Below are 17,685 nucleotides of genomic sequence, written 5' to 3' on the forward strand. Positions count from 1 at the left end.
TGGCTCTCTCCTTAACCCTTGGCAGAAGGTTTTCAATCTTCTCTATGAAATTCCATCCTACTGTTACATCCAAAGTATTTTTTCAGTATTACCTGTAGCTGCTATGTCTCAAGACAGCACCACTTCTTAGACAGCTGGGGCTGAAACAAGGGTAGAAATGTGCTCTAATACACCACAAGACTTCTAAACTATTTCTCCCACAGTCATGTGGGATGATGAGTCCATTCTTTTACGAATTCATAAGCTCTGGAAATAAACCAAGGCTCCCAATCCATGAACCAGGCACCTAAGCATAAGATGCTTAGAACTTGTTCAACTTTCAGTTTGCTTATCTTTAAAGAAAGTGATTATTAATATCAACAGATAATAGTGATATTATCAGATCTTTCAAGGTATCTTGTGTTCAGAAACCCTATAACAGTAAGGATGAAAAGCATAGTATCACAGTATCTGAAAGTGGCTGTTAAACAGATGGTCTCAATGGAATTAACAGGAGAGGTCAGTATAATTTGATGACAATATTAAAAGGACAACTGATTTTATTAAATATTAGAAAACTCAAAACATATGGGCTTCCCTGGTGGCTCATTGCTAAAGAACCCTCCTGCCAATGCAGGCAATGCCAGTTCAACCCCTGAATCAGGAAGATCTCCTACAGAAGGAAATGGCAATCCACTCCAATATTCATGCCTGGGAAATTCCTTAGACAGCGGAGCCTGGTGGACTACAGTCCATGGAGTCTCAAAAGAGTCAGACACGACTTAGTGACAAAACAACCACAACAACAAAACTCAAAACACACATGCAACCAATATTGACACTGTAAATTAATAACTCTAGCTCTACCCTGAGGATACGAGTTGAGTTCAATGTATGTTTGCATGTCTATATTCTAAGCCATTCCCCAAATCTGCTCTTCTAGGGTAAAATGAAAATGAAAGGGAAGACAGTGGTGAAAAAAAAATTTAGAGATATCAAAGTGTAAAGATATGCAAAGTATGCTACAAATTAAAATTAAAACTAGACCAGGATATTTACATATTTTATTAAATCTTTACAATCAGTAATTATAATCAAATACACAACTATATACAAGGATTATATACATTTTGCCCAGACTTTTACATCACAGTACATAGTTTCCCTTAGAAATATTGTATACATTTATCACCAAACAATAAAATCCAACAACAGTAGTGTTACAGCACCTGTTAGTACAGACATCTTTTTTCATAAATTACATCATAAGAAAATATACGGCTGTAAATTGGGCTTTTAAAAATGTCTTTTATAAAATCTGAACATACAATATTTCATTCACAGAATGTTTTTTTTTTCTATGTTCTGACTGAAGCCTTGTGCATAAAACGACCAGTTGGAATATTTACTAAATGCCCCCTCCTCTAAATTGATAAGCACTATTGGAATTATGGATGCTGAGCTTTCTTTATGATGAATTTGGCATGGGGTCTGGTGAGGGAACAAATGCTGGTTTTACTACTCAAAGGGCCATGAGATGGTAATTTAAATTAAAATAAAAATCTCAAGAGTATATTAGAGAAGTTAAAATCACAGAGTGCACAGTTTTTCATTTTACTCTCTAAACACTGTGAAGAGAAAGGGAAAAGTATAATGTTAAAAAATTTGTTCTGAAACAACTGTATTCTTGTTGGAAGCCTATTAAAAGTTAAAAAGAAAACCTACCCAACAAAATATCCCATCCCAAACATATCTAGGAAATTACAATTTTTCACACCTAAAACTTTATGAGAAAAGCACTGCAAATTAGGGTATATCATTTTAATGGAGTTTCCTAAGCAGAAAAAACTTGAACTATTTTTAGTAGGTAAACAAGTGAAGTTTTAAAACTTGAAAATACCTGAATTAAATACTTTCTCTAATATCTAACTTTTAACTTTCAGATAAAATCCATACTTGATTCCAGGTTTGTAAACATTGTATAAATCCTTCTTAGTCAATTTTATGGCTGTGGTGATCACTTCAGCTCTCTCTCTATGCAGCCAACAGCTAACTGAGGTAGACCAGATGTTTCTAAAATTCAGGGTCACACAGAAACCCCTGAATCTTTAGGAAGTAAATAAAATGCTATAAAAGGTACTTAAAAAACAAAACATTTTAAAAAATGCCTAATGCTGTTGAAACTTTTCATGAACTTAAAAACAACTTCGTGGCAGTATGTCAGTTAAGAATGGAGAGTCAGTGACAATGTTGGAGTTTTGAAGCTGAACATTATACCTTCTTTTCTTAGCTAGGGAAAAATCAAGTATAATTCCTTCTGCTATTAATTTTTATAGTTTGTTAATTTTATAGTTAAATTTTTTTTTTAAGTATTCATTTTTCTAGACAAGCTGATGGTTTAGTCACTAAGTTGTGTCCGACTCTTGTGACCCCATGGACTGTAGCCTGCCAGGCTCCTCTGTCCATGGGATTCTCCAGGCACGAATATGGAGTGGGTTGCCATTTCCTTCTCCAAGTTGCTTCTAGACCTCAATGAATGGCAACAACTCCCCCTAATGGCCAAAGAAAGGGTAAGTGGCAGTAAGCTGGCTTTTCTGTGTATGCCACAAGATCTCTGCTGGACATAAAATTATGTTGTTTTGATAAATTAGAAAAGCTAGATTTGACAACAATGGCTTTGAACTACAAAAAGAAAACCAAATCAATGTATATAAGGCTTCTGTAATCCAAGTCTTAAAGGAACATCTGCTCCTTTTCTCCAAGCCCCAGTCCTATAAATCAAGGCAAGTCAAGTAATTACGCTTCAACTATTTTGGCAGCTTTGCAATCAAAATGAACAAAGTACTATGTCTATTCTTCCATATACTCTATGTATTATAGTTCTATCATCTTTTTACACCAAATTTCACATGCAGAGAGACTAAAAATATCCATTTTGGTGTCAGGTTTAATTAAGGGCCAAAAAAAGTCTTTTATACTACTCTCTTTTCCCCCCCTCAAAATGAATTCTCTGTTAGATTTATTACTCACTGACCCAATTAACTTCAGCTGGAATTTTTGAAAGCAGCTATTTATCCCCTTACAAAAGAACATGTTTACCTGGGATCTAAGACATACTGTACATGAATATACATAACTACAATACAGCACTGCTGTTCTTTTAACAGCTCCATATACAGTTTAAGTTCATCAGTACCTCCAAAACTGTGTTTTAAGGAAAAAAATTATTATATAATGACACGGTAAAGAAAAAGAAAGTCTCAAATATTCCTTTAGAACTGATTCACGTATGTTTAAAAAATAAATAGAGTAAAGCCATGATTTCAATTACAGGGCTGTCTACAGATATCAACAAAGAAGTTCTAAAAACTTAAATGTGGCCAGCACCAGACTGCCACACACATACACACACACACCCCCAAAAAAAATTAAAAATAGGGGAAAAGGTTCCATTAAGCTATATGGCTATATGTTAGTTGCTACTGTGTTTTTTACACAGGTTACCATAGACTAATTTTCAAGTCCATATTGGAAGGAATACTCATTAAAACAAAACAAAACAAAACTTAAAAACCATGATCAACAGAAAATGTGACAGATTCCTTAGGTGCAACTTTAGCAACTATAGTTTCAAAGGAGGAAAAAATAGTAGTTACTCCAGAATTTTTAGACCACTACCACAGTTTTATCATGGCTAAGACAGAAAAATGGAACAAAATGTATTCAGCTATTGGCAACACAGGTCTTGTGGCTCAAAATGCATACTACACATGGGATGGAGTAAGGCTGATGGCTAGAGGTAATCACCTCCAAAGAAATGAACTGGAAAAGATTTATAATTTACCCTACAAAGATATAACCTTAAGTTCCATTTCAGAGTAGTCACAGCTTTCCCTATGGAAGGCCCAATGGCAAGTTCATATTGCAACATTACAGTTTCTCCCTTGCTCCATTTTTCAAGAGTATTAGGTAACCAATTCCCACATTATATGACCTTTTTACCTGGTCCCAATGATTAGTCTTTACGCAAAGAACTCACTGAGAAAGTACACTGGCTTCACCTTTGGTTTAAATGAAAAGGACACCGATAAGGGAAAAAAATCAAGTCATCTCGATCATGTTACACAATGAAGCGAGTGAAAATGTTGAGCAAAGACTGTTTTCACCATGAATGCATTTGCTTCACAACCATTTAGGTCACTTTGAGTGTTTCTGTGAAGGCAGCATAACCAGAATGCCCACAAAACTCCTATGCGTTTTCCCCAAAGAACCTCTAACCCGCAAACCAAGAAAACAGAGAGCTTCCTTTAATTAGAAAGCTGTACAAATCTGTATTCCCCACCTCATAGTTAACTAGATATGTTTCTTAGCTACTATCCAGAGACTGCAGAAATCTGGTTCCAAGGAATGCCCAGTAATCTTTTCCTGGCCCAAGGTGTGCAGCAGGATGGTACACTCCTGTCACCTGGGGGGTGGGGGAGGACTGTGAGTTTGCACTTTTGATGGGACAGTTTTAAACAAGGTCAGTTCTAACACAGCGTGTTCCAGATTCCTATGAAAACTAACTCTCCCAGTCAGAACGTGGTTGCTCATCACCATACTTAAAGCCTCCCATGAAGAGAGCCTGCTTAGTATCAGGGTGTCTATTAACCACAGTTTACCTTTTCTTTTGAAATACCTACCACCAGGTAGACTTTTGTGAGTCAGAGCTCATCCTTATCCATCATTTCAAATGCTTCTATGTCTTCATTCCAGTCTGCTAATATGGAGTCTATAGGCTGGGCCTTTTTGCCCCAGCTAACATTAGGATTGGAATCCTCCTCAGTTTCTGGCTGTTCTTGAAGTTGGTTATCTAAATCTGTACATTCCCCATCAAGACTTGTAGTCTCGAGGTTTTCCATGGGGTTAGAATCCTGTTCAGAAGAAGAAACGCTTGCAGCACTGTCTGTATCTACTGGAGATAAAGCTTCTGGGTGAGAGTTCACAGAACTTTCCTCAGGAGACTCTTGATCAACCAGATCAATCTCCTGAGACCTTGATGCAATCTGTTCAGCACTCTGAGAGTCATTTTCAGAGGATGGTTGTTCTTCATTTTCCATCTCAGGATCTGTACATGAAAGAAACAAACTTCATGCTACTTTCCTCCTCAAAACATGTACTATCATATTCTCAAAACCATACTGGCTTTAGTACTAAAGCAAAAAGCTGAGAGTTAAAAGAAAACCATGTTAATGCAGGATGACTCTAATAAAGACTGCCGTCAGTGGGTGTCACCAAATGCCAAGAAATACACTAAACAGTAATATTAAAATGCATATAAATTTATATTATAGGTCTTAAATTTATTAAACACCTAAATTCAGGAAAGCCCAAACATGAGAACATATTAAACCAAACAAAATTTAAACAGTGCATGCCACTGCTGTAATTTTAATATTCTTTGAAAAGTGAAATTCCCACTCAAGAAACCATGAAAATGCAGATACTGCAAAATTAAATGATTAAAATTAAATGATTCAGGGATATCAATGTGATTAAATATTTCCATAAATACAAAAACAGATTATTTACAAAACTTCATTACTGATGAAGTTTTATAAGATATAATTATAAGATATAATCATAAAATCTACTGGAAGGCCAAAAAGCAGGCTAAACCTCTGGTAATGAATATACAGTGAAACCACTAGAGGCATTTTATTTAGGGTTCCTACAAGAAAGTGCTGAGGTAGCAGCATCTATAATCACAGGCTGCACAATTCTCAGACTCTGCAGTCAGCTGGTAAAGATCTCATGAGCGTCTTCTGTGTGGCAGGCACCGTGCAAGGTGCTAGGGATAAAACTAGATGAAAACAAACACCTAACTTGCCCTTCTGAATCTTATAGTCCAGCTGAGGAAAACGTTTACAAATCAACACAAATAAACAGAAAACTCTGTGATGCAAGCTATGGTGTTGGAAAGAATGAGATTTGAGGACTTCTTTCAGAATGTGCTTCCCTGGTGGCTCAGAGGGTAAAGTGTCTGCCTGCAATGCAAGAGACCTGGGTTCGATCCCTGGGTTGGGAAGATCCCCTGGAGAAGGAAATAGCAACCCACTCCAGTACTCTTGCCTAGAAAATCCCATGGATGGAGAAACCTGGTAGGCTACAGTCCATGGGATCGCAGAGAGTAGGACATGACTGAGCGGCTTCAGTTTCACTTTCAGAATGTGACACTTGAACTGAGATTTCAAAGATAAGCAGAATTAGTCAAAGAAGAAAGAGAAGATGAACTTATTATAAAACCAGAAAAATGGAAGGAAATAAAGGCACACAGGGAGGGACAGAAGGATACGTATGCATACACCCTGACCAGGCAGGATTACCTGACATGGGAAGCTTTAGATAGTTTGTGCTGGGGGTGTGTCAGGGGGAAGGTGGGCAAGGGGGAGGAGTTCCCACACGTTCTCTCAGCTGTGGAAAAGGTACATTTTAATTTGACATTTAGGGAAACTAAAGAACAGAAAGCAGTCTGGCAGCTTGGAGCTCATTTATGCTAGGCTACCCTAAGTTCAAGCAAAAACAAAAAGAACCTTCATTTCTAGACTGCATTAATCTAGTTTAGAATATGAAAAGGTGTGGGGCTATTTTATATAGTAATAAAGACTGTGCTTTTGACAAAGAATCACTCTAGGGTTACATGTTACATAATATTATTTTGGAAACCTAGCTAAGGATAAGGAAACAGGATGGGGTAGGCTCCAATCGAGATGTGGAGTAGGATGGGGAGCTCTCCTCCTCCCACAAATAACAGGAAAGATACATCTATGAACAGAACACATCTCACCGAACACCTACTGGACACAAGCAGGAGACCTCAAACCTGAAAGGACAAGAAAAGTCTCTATCAGGTAGGACGAAGAAAAGAGAGGATGGAGGGGCAGGACGTGTGCCCCTGGGAGGGAGCTAAAGAGAGGAGAGGCTCCCGCATCCTGGGGAGCCCTCTCAGATCAGCGGGGACAGAAAGGGGGGTTCAGAGGCTCAGAGGCGAGCACAACCCCCATCTGCGGCAGGCAGAAGAGACGCCTGCACAGACTGGAGTACTGCTGCCCTGCGCGCCCCGGCCTCAGACACGTGTCCGTAGGTACGGGCAGGGCCTGAAACTCAGCGTTGAGTGCGCAGTCCACAGGAAGAGCACTGCTGTTGGCTTGTGGACAAGGCCTGAAGGGGGCTGGAGTGCGGTATGGCCGCAACTGGGGGTGTTTGCAGAAGCACCCGGGCCACCGTAGAAGTCAAGCACCACTGTTAAGTGGCACACAAAGGGAGCCCCTTTCTCCACTGCCAGCCTCTACCCATGCAGGCTCCAGGATAGTATACCTCACTTACTGCCTCAGTGGCTTAACAAACACAAATCAGTATACACAGGATGGATAAACAACAAGGTCCTACTGTATAACACAGGGAACTATATTCAATACGCTGTGATAAACCATGATTCAAAAAGATACACGCACCCCAATGCTTACTGCAGCACTGTTCACAACAGCCAGGACACGGAAGCAACCTAGATGTCCACTGACAGAGGAACGGATAAGAAGATATGGTACATATATACAATAGAATATTACTCAGCCATAAAAAAGGAATGAAACAATACAAATAACCCCTCTGTAGTAGCAATAACTGGTTAGAAATAAACTAAGTTAACCTTTTATAATTAAAAACAGAATCCACAAGACATAGAATTAAATTTATTATGAAATCTTATTGTTTAATATTATAAAATCTCAATGAAAAAATAAGATCTGATTCAATTTACAGGTAAGTACCTGTATGTACCTGGATGGAAAGTCAATATTTAACAAAACCTTCCTGTTTAGATGTAACACATGCAGTTATACAATTCCAAAATGAATCCCAATTCTACTTTACTTTTTGGACTGGATAGGATTATTTTTAAATTCCTATGGAAGAATGTACATCACAGAGAAGTCAATAAATTCTGAAAAGAATTAGTGAGATGAGAGCTGCCTGAAGAGAGATTAAAATGTATTCAAAATAACAAACTATTTTATTATTAGCACTGGAATAAGCAAATAGATTAGTGTAAAAGCAGAGCAAGTCACCCAAAAACAGATCAAATATATGAGAATATGTGATACATAGCAAAGTGGCAACAATCAGCTAAATAAAAATGACAGCTGGAGAAGTACAAAAAGAAAGAATCTACCACACCACTACAAACCTTCATTCTAAGGGGCCTGTGTAATGACTACATCATTAAATTCAGGGATGGTGAGTCAGACATGCGGAAGTAAAAATGAATGAAGAAAATCTCATGATACAAAAAGAGAGAAAGAAAAGAAAAAAGTTTTAATAATGAAAGGACAAAGAAACTTGGCAAAGACTTCAAGACTGGCTGTTCTACAACCATTCATTCATGCAACCAGCATTTACTGACAACAAGAAATACAGAGCTGAGACACAGGTAAAGAAGTACAATGTAATACAAATGTCAAAAGTACAAGATGTTGGGACGTTCCCTGGTGGTCCAGTGGTTAAGAATCTACTTGCCAATGCAGGGGACACAGGTTCAATCCCTGGTCTAGGAAGATCTAGCAACTAAGCCTGTGTGCCACAACCACTAAGTCTACACTCCAACCCCTGCACTCTGTAACAAGAGAAGCCACGACAAAGAGAAGCCCGTGGCACCACAAATGGAGAGTAGACCCTGTTTGTCGTAACTAGAGAATGCCTGCGCACAGCAACAGAGACCCAGCACCGCCAAACTAAATGAACACAAACTGTTAAAGAAGATGTCCATACATTTTATCTATGAGAATAAGAGAAAAAATTCATAGAGAAGATAGCACTAAACTTGGTATTAGAATGACGAAATGTTTTTAAAGAGGAAAAGGCTATGGGAGTGGAAGCGGGATAGACAAGGCACTTGTGGAACGAGGGAAGATGTGCAAATGCAAAGATGCAAGAGAAAACATGTGGTGACTGAGGAAGAGAGGCTGGAGTCCTTCAGTGTTAACTCTACTAACATTTCAGCTGCCCCTTTCCAAGCAAAGACGCCATCTGTTTACATACTAGATTCACCTCCTCAGAACCAAATCCTTTCCAATAGAAATCTAAGTTCTACAGATCAACTGAAGGACAGATTCACCCCATCACATTCAGTGAAGGATAATCTTAGGAAAAGGAACCTGCCACAGTTAAACCTAAGGCCGTTCAAACCACTGGCCCTTTCTTTTGTTTCCCCTGTTCTGCCTGCCTCTTCACCAGACAGACACAAATGCAAAAGTAGTTCTGAATCTCTGTGTCCATGCAGCTCTTAAGGCACTGGAAGCCGACACTATAAACTACAAAATGACGATGTATTCAAACTTTTAAATGCTGATTTTTTTTTTCCCCATCTTGAGAAATACTACTGAGAAAAGTCAACTGAATCTTAATTGTAAATTGTTTCAATTCAGATCTCAAGGTAACAGTGTCTTTTGTTTGCGGGCACAGGGTAGGAATTATTATTCAGCACCTTTACAAATTCTAGAAATTCTGGAACTGGACACATGACAGACACAATATTAACACTTCTGCGGATAACTTAACTTTTAGAAGTGTGACTGGTTTAACCTGAGAAAGCAGCATTTCTACTTAATAAATTACTAATGCTTTATTCTGAAGAAGAATGTATAATAATTATCTGGACATTTTTGCTAGGATATAGGACTGTTGAAGATATTTCTCTTATCAATGGCTGGGATTTATCAGAATTAGAAGGTGGGAGTGGGGGCTTGTTCTGGAGTCTATTTTCTGTATTGATACGTGGGAAGACTGGCTCCATCAAAACTGACTTTTTAAGGGAAATATGTATCTGTGGAATGAGATCTTTAGAGAAAACAATCTGGAGGACATTTTAAATCGTTCAGATTTTATGGCTGCTATTATTTGGTGTACTTAAAGAATCCTACCTAGTATCCTTGTGTGTGTGGTGTGCTAAGTTGCTTCAGTCATGTCTGAGTACCCTTGGTGGCACAATAAGGCCAGATACAGAGCTGGGAGATTTTTTTTTTTTTAAAGGAGGGTGCCTTCATGGCTTTGTTCAGTGTTTCTCAAAGTATAGCTGAGTGCAATTAACTGGAATGCTTGTTTAAAATTTCAGATTCTGATCCCCTGCTTTCAGAGTCTGATTCAATATTCTGGAGTAGACCTCAGGAATCTGCACTTCTAACTACTACACCAGCTGATTCTGAAGCAGCAGAGAAACACTGATGCATGCAGCAACAGCACAGATTAATGGCATCCACTACAGATGTCAACTTAGAATATTTTCCTAAGTAAATAAAGCAGTTGATTTAATAAAACTATTATCACTGACTTTTGTTACACTGATAAATATTAACAATTATACTATAACTCACAGCTGACAGTTAATAATGCCCTACAGTTCTTCAAAAAGTTATACAAAAAGGGGAATTTTTCAAAGCTTTTTGTCAAAATATCACACTATAACAGAATCGCAGTCAAAAAATGGACAGACTATCAAAACTTTAAAAAATATATAATTTAAATAAAGCCCTTTTACTGCAAGGTCCTTAAGGGAATACTGTTATGCTGTTCAGACTTTTTTTTAAATAGCATAACTGATCTCTTTTCATATCCTTTCTGTGGTATAGAAAGCACATGCTTTACCACAATCTCATAGTCCTAACCCTCACACATTTCCTACAGATATATGGGTTTTAAAAACAAGTCGATACTTTAAATAGTTTATACTGCATTCCAATAAAAAGTGATCAAAAGTAACACATGCTATACAACAATGTCTTCATTAGAGTAACTCTTGCATGGATATGGACTAGTGAATTCACCTATTATTTAATTAATAGAACTTGTTATGACAGGATCAGTAAAGAATCATCATTATGGGACAGCTGACTAGGCATGAAAATAATCTAAGTACTTTAAATGGTGTATTATCATGGTAGCCACTGAAACAATATATACATGCACACGCATGTGTGTATATACATGTATATACACATGCATGCACATATATATAAGGCTTATTAAAGATACTTACTACTATTAATAATGTAGTTTGGAATCATTTTACCTTTTAATATTGCTGCTGAAATTCCAGTGGTAGCACAAAACAGGGGGAAAAAGCAAAGGCATTAACGAGTTACATGGAATAATGATTCGCCTGTGTTTGATGTGCCAAAGTGCATATAAAGATCTAACTGAAAAAAGGGCTCAGGAAGAAAAAAAAAAAACAGGCACATAGGAGGATTTAAGAAGATTAGGAATCCTTTCTATTCTGCTCTATTTACACATCCTTAAGTACATATACCCTACTCACTCCATACTGCTTAAATAGTTAACAACTGAATGAACCTCAAAGAAGAATAAAGCAATACAAGAAGACAACCCAAACACTGACTTGGCCAGCACTAGATTATTGCTAAACTTTTTCTTTTTTAATTGTTCCACTTGGCGGTTATACTGAATTGAGTAAGTTTCCTACATATCTGCCAAACAAATATCCCAAACATCAACAACCGTGTACAAATCACACAGCTTTATCTGTTGCAAGCGAGGTAGGAGGACCAGTGCTCTCTCTATAGGAGCCTCCAGTGGCTAAGAAAATGGCCATTAAAAGCAGGATTACGGACTACGTCTGATGGTTCACTTTCCCTCATTTGCCCACTATCCCTAGATGTGAAATTGTAAAACAATACTAGTGAGACCTTGCATTTATACAATAATTTGGGTTTCAAAGAGCTTTCAATTTACGAACAAAAATTTTGGCCCAGAGAGGGATATGTATACACTCTCATGAATTAAGGCATGCTATCTTGTTCTTCAGGCACTAGCCAGGCATGTGTAACTCTTGTAACTTTTAAGTATCTGTGTGATGAAATTAGATCTCAATGAAGAGAAGCTGCTAGATTTCTATGCCTTCACCAAGACACTGGTTATTTGATTACAGGTGGCTTGGTGAAACCCAATTACTATTATATCATATATAACACCGTTCTATATAATTAATCTCTTTTTACTTCTTATTCTAAAAAAAAACCCAGAGGATATAGTATCTGTGAAATTGAATGGTGAGCCTCCGTGGATGTTAAAAATGACTCTTAATGTAATCTCTTGTATTTTTATCACTGGCAGAATAATAGCAAAAATTATAAATCACGTATAAAAATATAATTCTAATGACATTCTAAATCAGCACACAAAGCAAAATAAACATTTCATTACTCATCTTTCCAAAAGAAAAACGTATTTTGAAATCACCTTCTACAAATTTTTACTTCTTTCACCAGTGAACCATAAATAATCATTTTGTAACTCATTTTTGTCAAGTGAGAAAAATTAAGGCAAAGCGGAAAACAAAGCATTTTTTACCCTTACCTCGATCTTTTGCTTTGTCAGAAAGGAGCACTTCTACCTCCTCATACTCCCGGATGGCATCCAGTATGATACCTCCTTCTTTGCTGAATAGAAACAGCATGGGGATCGTGATGTCATCTGTGTCCTTCCCGTCGCCCGCCATCTGGAACAGAGGGGCAGTATCGCTGCTGCTCCCCTCATTGTCATCTAGCCAGAGGACGAATAAAAGCAAACAGCAAGCGTTCATCCATTAGAAAGGCCCAGCTGCCAGCCTTTACTATTTTCCCCGTCGACATTAATTTGCTGCATTAAGAACCACAAAAACATTCACACTTGTGGGGTCCATAATTCTACTCCTAGAAATGTACATCGAGGAAATAATTCAAAAGAAGCAAAATGATCTATGCCTGAAAAAGTTTATTGGAGTGCTTTATACTTGTCAACAACTGTAAACTGTAAGTAAATTATAATGAACTACCTGAGGGAACACACAGAAAAACTAAATGTTATTATTACATAAAAAAGGGAAAGTACAAAGTTCTATGATTGTGACTATAAAAATTTCAGATGCTTATGAAAAAGCCTAAAAAGGGAAAAATTCAGAGACCTGAATTACAATGACAGAATAATGAAAATTTTATTGTTATTTATGATTTCCTCTAATGGCATTATATTATGTATTTTTAAAACACTCTTCACAAGGAATACTTATGACTAGACTGAAACACTATTCTGACTTTACACTAGTTAAAAAATAACAGTATGGCTGCTAATTACTACTCTACTGGAGATGTCACTTATGTCTAGTCCTAATCTCACATGCCAGTCCTGGAGAACCTGTCTGTCACCTCTCAGAGAGCTTGCATGGACAAGCCCTGCTAAGTGGAGAATACCATGCAGAATCACACCCTTCAATAGTAACTGACCAGACAAAGGATGGCTACCTGACCCCCAGTGTCTCCAGGAGATTTGGAAGTGGCACACTTTCAAAAATAGAAAGACTTTCGGTTAGCAGTGGGTAGAAGTCCAGTTAAGTGACACAGACTGATGGCTTAGGTTGCAATTTTGGAAAAGACCATTTTGGAACTGCTAGGTAAAAAGAGAGCAGGCTGGTGAGAAACTGCTGGTGAGAATGAAGCAGAATACCAAAGAGCTGCAGAGAAGAGTCCAGGAGGACCCATAGATAGAGACAAGAAAAATGCTAGCCGTCATGGTTCCTGATGATTTTTGGTTTCCACTTCTAATTCCTTAGAGCACTCAGTTGTATTTCTTACTCTCGGGTTCAACAAAAATAATCCATTTCCATATAGTAAACAAACCTCCTTTACACTAAATAAACTGTTTCTTGTAGGCAGCTGATTTTAATCTATACTTCTGGTATTTGGGATAAAAAACAACCAAGTCCTAATTTGCTCATTTATATACAATTAAAACCACTCATGACCCAGATAATCACGATGGTGTGATCACTCACCTAGAGCCAGACATCCTGGAATGTGAAGTCAATTGGGCCTTAGGAACTATCACTATGAACAAAGCTAGTGGAGGTGATGGAATTCCAGTGGAGCTATTTCAAATCCTGAAAGATGATGCTGTGAAAGTGCTGCACTCAATATGTCAGCAACTTTGGAAAACTCAGCAGTAGCCACAGGACTGGAAAAGGTCCGTTTTCATCCCAACACCAAAGAAAGGCAATGCCAAAGAATGCTCAAACTACCGCACAATTGCACTCATCTCACACGCTAGTAATGCTCAAAATTCTCCAAGCCAGGCTTCAGCAATATGGGAACGGTGAACGTTCAGAAGTTCAAGCTGGTTTTAGAAAAGGCAGAGGAACCAGACATCAAATTGCCAACATCCTCTGGGTCATCGAAAGAGCAAGAAAGTTCCAGAAAAACATCTATTTCTGCTTTATTGACCGTGCCAAAGCCTTTGACTGTGTGGATCACAATAAACTGCAGAAAATTCTGAAAGAGATGGGAATACCAGACCACCTGATCTGCCTCTTGAGAAACCTATATGCAGGTCAGGAAGCAACAGTTAGAACTGGACATGGAACAACAGACTGGTTCCAAATAGGAAAAGGAGTACGTCAAGGCGGTATATTGTCACCCTGCTTATTTAATTTATACGCAGAGTACATCATGAGAAACGCTGGGCTGGAGGAAGCACAAGCTGGAATCAAAATTGCCAGGACAAATGTCAATAACCTCAGATATGCAGATGACACCACCCTTATGGCAGAAAGTGAAGAGGAACTAAAAAGCCTCTTGATGAAGGTGAAAGAGGAGAGTGAAAAAGTTGGCTTAAAGCTCAACAGTCAGAAAACGAAGATCATGGCATCTGGTCCCATTACTTCACGACAGATGGGGAAAGAGTGGAAACAGTGTCAGACTTTATTTTTGGGGGCTCCAAAATCACTGCAGATGGTGACTGCAGCCATGGAATTAAAAGACGCTTACTCCTTGGAAGGAAAGTTATGACCCACCTAGACAGCATATTGAAAAGCAGAGACATTACTTTGCCAACAAAAGTCCTTCTAGTCAAGGCTATGGTTTTTCCAGTGGTCATGTATGGATGTGAGAGTTGGACTGTGAAGAAAGCTGAGTGCAGAAGAATTGATGCTTTTGAACTGTGGTGTTGGAGAAGACTCTTGAGAGTCCCTTGGACTGCAAGGAGATCCAACCAGTCCATCCTATAGGAAATCAGTCCTGGGTGTTCATTGGAATGACTGATGTTGACGCTGAAACTCCAATATTTTGGCCACCTGATGCGAAGAGCTGACTCATTTGAAAAGACCCTGATGCTGGGAAAGATTGAAGGCAGGAGGAGAAGGGGATGAAAAGGATGAGATGGTTGGATGGCATCACCGACTCTATGGACATGAGTTTGGGTAAACTCTGGGAGTTGGTGATGGACACGGAGGCCTGGCATGCTGCACTCCATGGGGTTGCAAAAGAGTCAGACATAACTGAGCGACTGAAATGAACTGAAAACCATTAGAAACTAAACAAAATGCTTCACCAAAAACAAAAAAAAACTTCAGGGAAAGGAGTTACAACATAAGAAAGTTTCCACTTAGACGTTAATTTTTTAAAAATTAAGGACCACTTCTTTTAATTATTTACTTACAGATCTCAAGATAGCATTCTATAACTAATAGCTACTAATGAAAGCATTTGATTTGACAAATTTTGCAGAGTACAGAATACCATGAAAATTAGACTTTACCAAAAAATGGGGAAAATCTAAAATACTCCACATACGTTCCCAACTTTATTTTTTCATATTTTTTAAAACTCAGTAAGATGTCTAAAATATTAGTAGTGGCAAGCTATTAAATTCTTTAATAAAAGTAATCTCAGAGTGGAAAATAACCAAGGATTAAGAGGTGATTTAAGTCATCCATCAGCAAACTCTCTCTGTAACTGCTCAGATAGAGAATATTTTATGCTTTGTTACTGTTACCACCAGTCAACTCCAGCACTGTTCTTAAAAGCAGTTACAGAAGATAGGTAAACAAACTGATGAGCTGTGTTCTAATAAAACTTTAAAAAAAGCAGTGAGCCAAACTTGGCTTGCAGGCTATAGTTCGCTGCTGCTGCTGCTGCTGCTGCTAAGTCGCTTCAGTCGTGTCCGACTCTGTGTGACCCCACAGACGGCAGCCCACCAGACTCCCCCGTCCCTGGGATTCTCCAGGCAAGAACACTGGAGTGGGTTGCCATTTCCTTCTCCAATGCATGAAAGTGAAAAGTGAAAGTGAAGTCGCTCAGTCGTGTCCGACTCTTAGCGACCCCACGGACTGCAGCCCACCAGGCTCCTCCGTCCATGGGATTTTCCAGGCAAGAGTGCTGGAGTGGGGTGCCATTGCCTTCTCCGCTAACCACTAATTTATTAAGCAGAACTTTTCCTAATGTTAATATTTAACTATGAAATTCATGCATTCATTAAATCAACACTGTAGTGCCCATATAGGATAAGCAAAAAGAATAATAAATATTTTTTCAATGAAATAAATCCTAGTATTTTATTTTTACCCATATCAGTAATTTTAGGAAATTTTATTTCCATTATCTTCAAACCTCACAACCACCTAAAAGATGTTTATTACCATTTTCACTGGAGCTAAAAAAATTCTACTGATTAAACAGGTAAACAATCTAAAGGTTACAGCATGATTTTGTGGGAGAGCCAGGAACTGCACCCCCATGTATCTGATTCCAAAGCTTGCATCTGTGTGGAGGAATGGATATTTTCAGTGACTTATTTTAAGTGACTTAAGGTGGCAGGTGTAATTCTTGCCCCTAGGGGTTTTGGATCTCATGGGCACCATTTCTGATCCATGGTATCAGGTGTTTTTACCGTCACTCCTGCTGCACCTTCACATCTGACTCAACTACATTTATTGGCATTAATATATAGAAACTCAGATTTAGGTGTTCAAACACCTAAATGAGACATATACAAATTATTAAGAGAGTCATTGGATTACCTATCCAATATGCTGGCTAGTGAAGTAAAAACAATATGAAAAACTCTGATAAAATTTTGGAAAATGAAAGAAAAACCCTAAAGATGATGTTTTGGTTTTTAATGCAATGACATGGAGGATTACTTACCAATAACAATGCCACCAATGGCTCCAGCATTCTGTATGTTGCGTGCCTTTTCTGCAAACATGCACTGCCCTCTTTGTATCAAAGCAATTTTTCCCATCACTGCTTCAGGGTTAGTAAGTTCTGAACAACCGTTGTATGGTTTACTGCTTGCAACAAATCCTCTTGTCTGTCAGAAATAAAAAGTTACTTGAATAACTTTTATCTTCTCAAATCACTACCATGTCATTAAAATTCAAAATCTAGAGCTTTAAGGAGATCTCATTTCTTTTCTAACAATAACACATCCAATACACATTTAGCATAAATTTTTGCTTTCAACATTTTGCATATCATAGTCCCCAACCAATATTTCTACTGTACTTTGCAGTTTATAAAAGCATTTTTACATAAATCACTAAACCTGATCTTTATAATGACTCTGAGTTAAATACAGATAACATATACATTTTACATATGGGGAACTGAGATTCAGCTTTCATAATTTGCTCAAGGTCACGATGTTAGAAAGTGGTAAAGTTAGAGCCTGCTGGCAGACTCACTACATACCCAAACCCATACTTCAACAGCTGGGAACCATTTTTAAACCATCACTGGCAACCAGAAAAATTTTTGAAAGGGGAAAAAAAATGGATTTAGTGTACATAAATCTGCAAGCAATTCTTCTTCCTAGAAAAATTAAATCCACCAGAGAACTGATTTTAAA

At 38.0% G+C, this 17,685-nt stretch overlaps 1 protein-coding gene across 4 annotated transcripts in view; it reads right to left on the reverse strand.

Moving 5' to 3' along the window:
- Positions 1 to 1,025: 1,025 nt before the first annotated feature.
- EDEM3 (ER degradation enhancing alpha-mannosidase like protein 3) overlaps positions 1,026 to 17,685 on the reverse strand; it is a 72,781-nt gene continuing 56,121 nt past the window's right edge. For 3 of the 4 annotated variants that reach the window (XM_059875394.1, XM_059875393.1, XM_010813557.3), the window contains exons 18-20: positions 16,983 to 17,148; positions 12,385 to 12,570; positions 1,030 to 5,086 (exon numbers count right to left, since the gene is read on the reverse strand). In XM_059875394.1, the coding sequence (XP_059731377.1) occupies positions 4,683 to 5,086; positions 12,385 to 12,570; positions 16,983 to 17,148 (756 nt within the window). In that variant the 3' untranslated portion in view covers positions 1,030 to 4,682. Of the gene's footprint in view, positions 5,087 to 12,384; positions 12,571 to 16,982; positions 17,149 to 17,685 lie in introns of all 4 variants that reach the window. The other variant, NM_001205853.3, reaches the window with a different exon arrangement.

Source organism: Bos taurus, chromosome 16, assembly GCF_002263795.3.
Source record: "Bos taurus isolate L1 Dominette 01449 registration number 42190680 breed Hereford chromosome 16, ARS-UCD2.0, whole genome shotgun sequence".
NCBI classification, from domain to species: Eukaryota; Metazoa; Chordata; class Mammalia; order Artiodactyla; family Bovidae; genus Bos; species Bos taurus.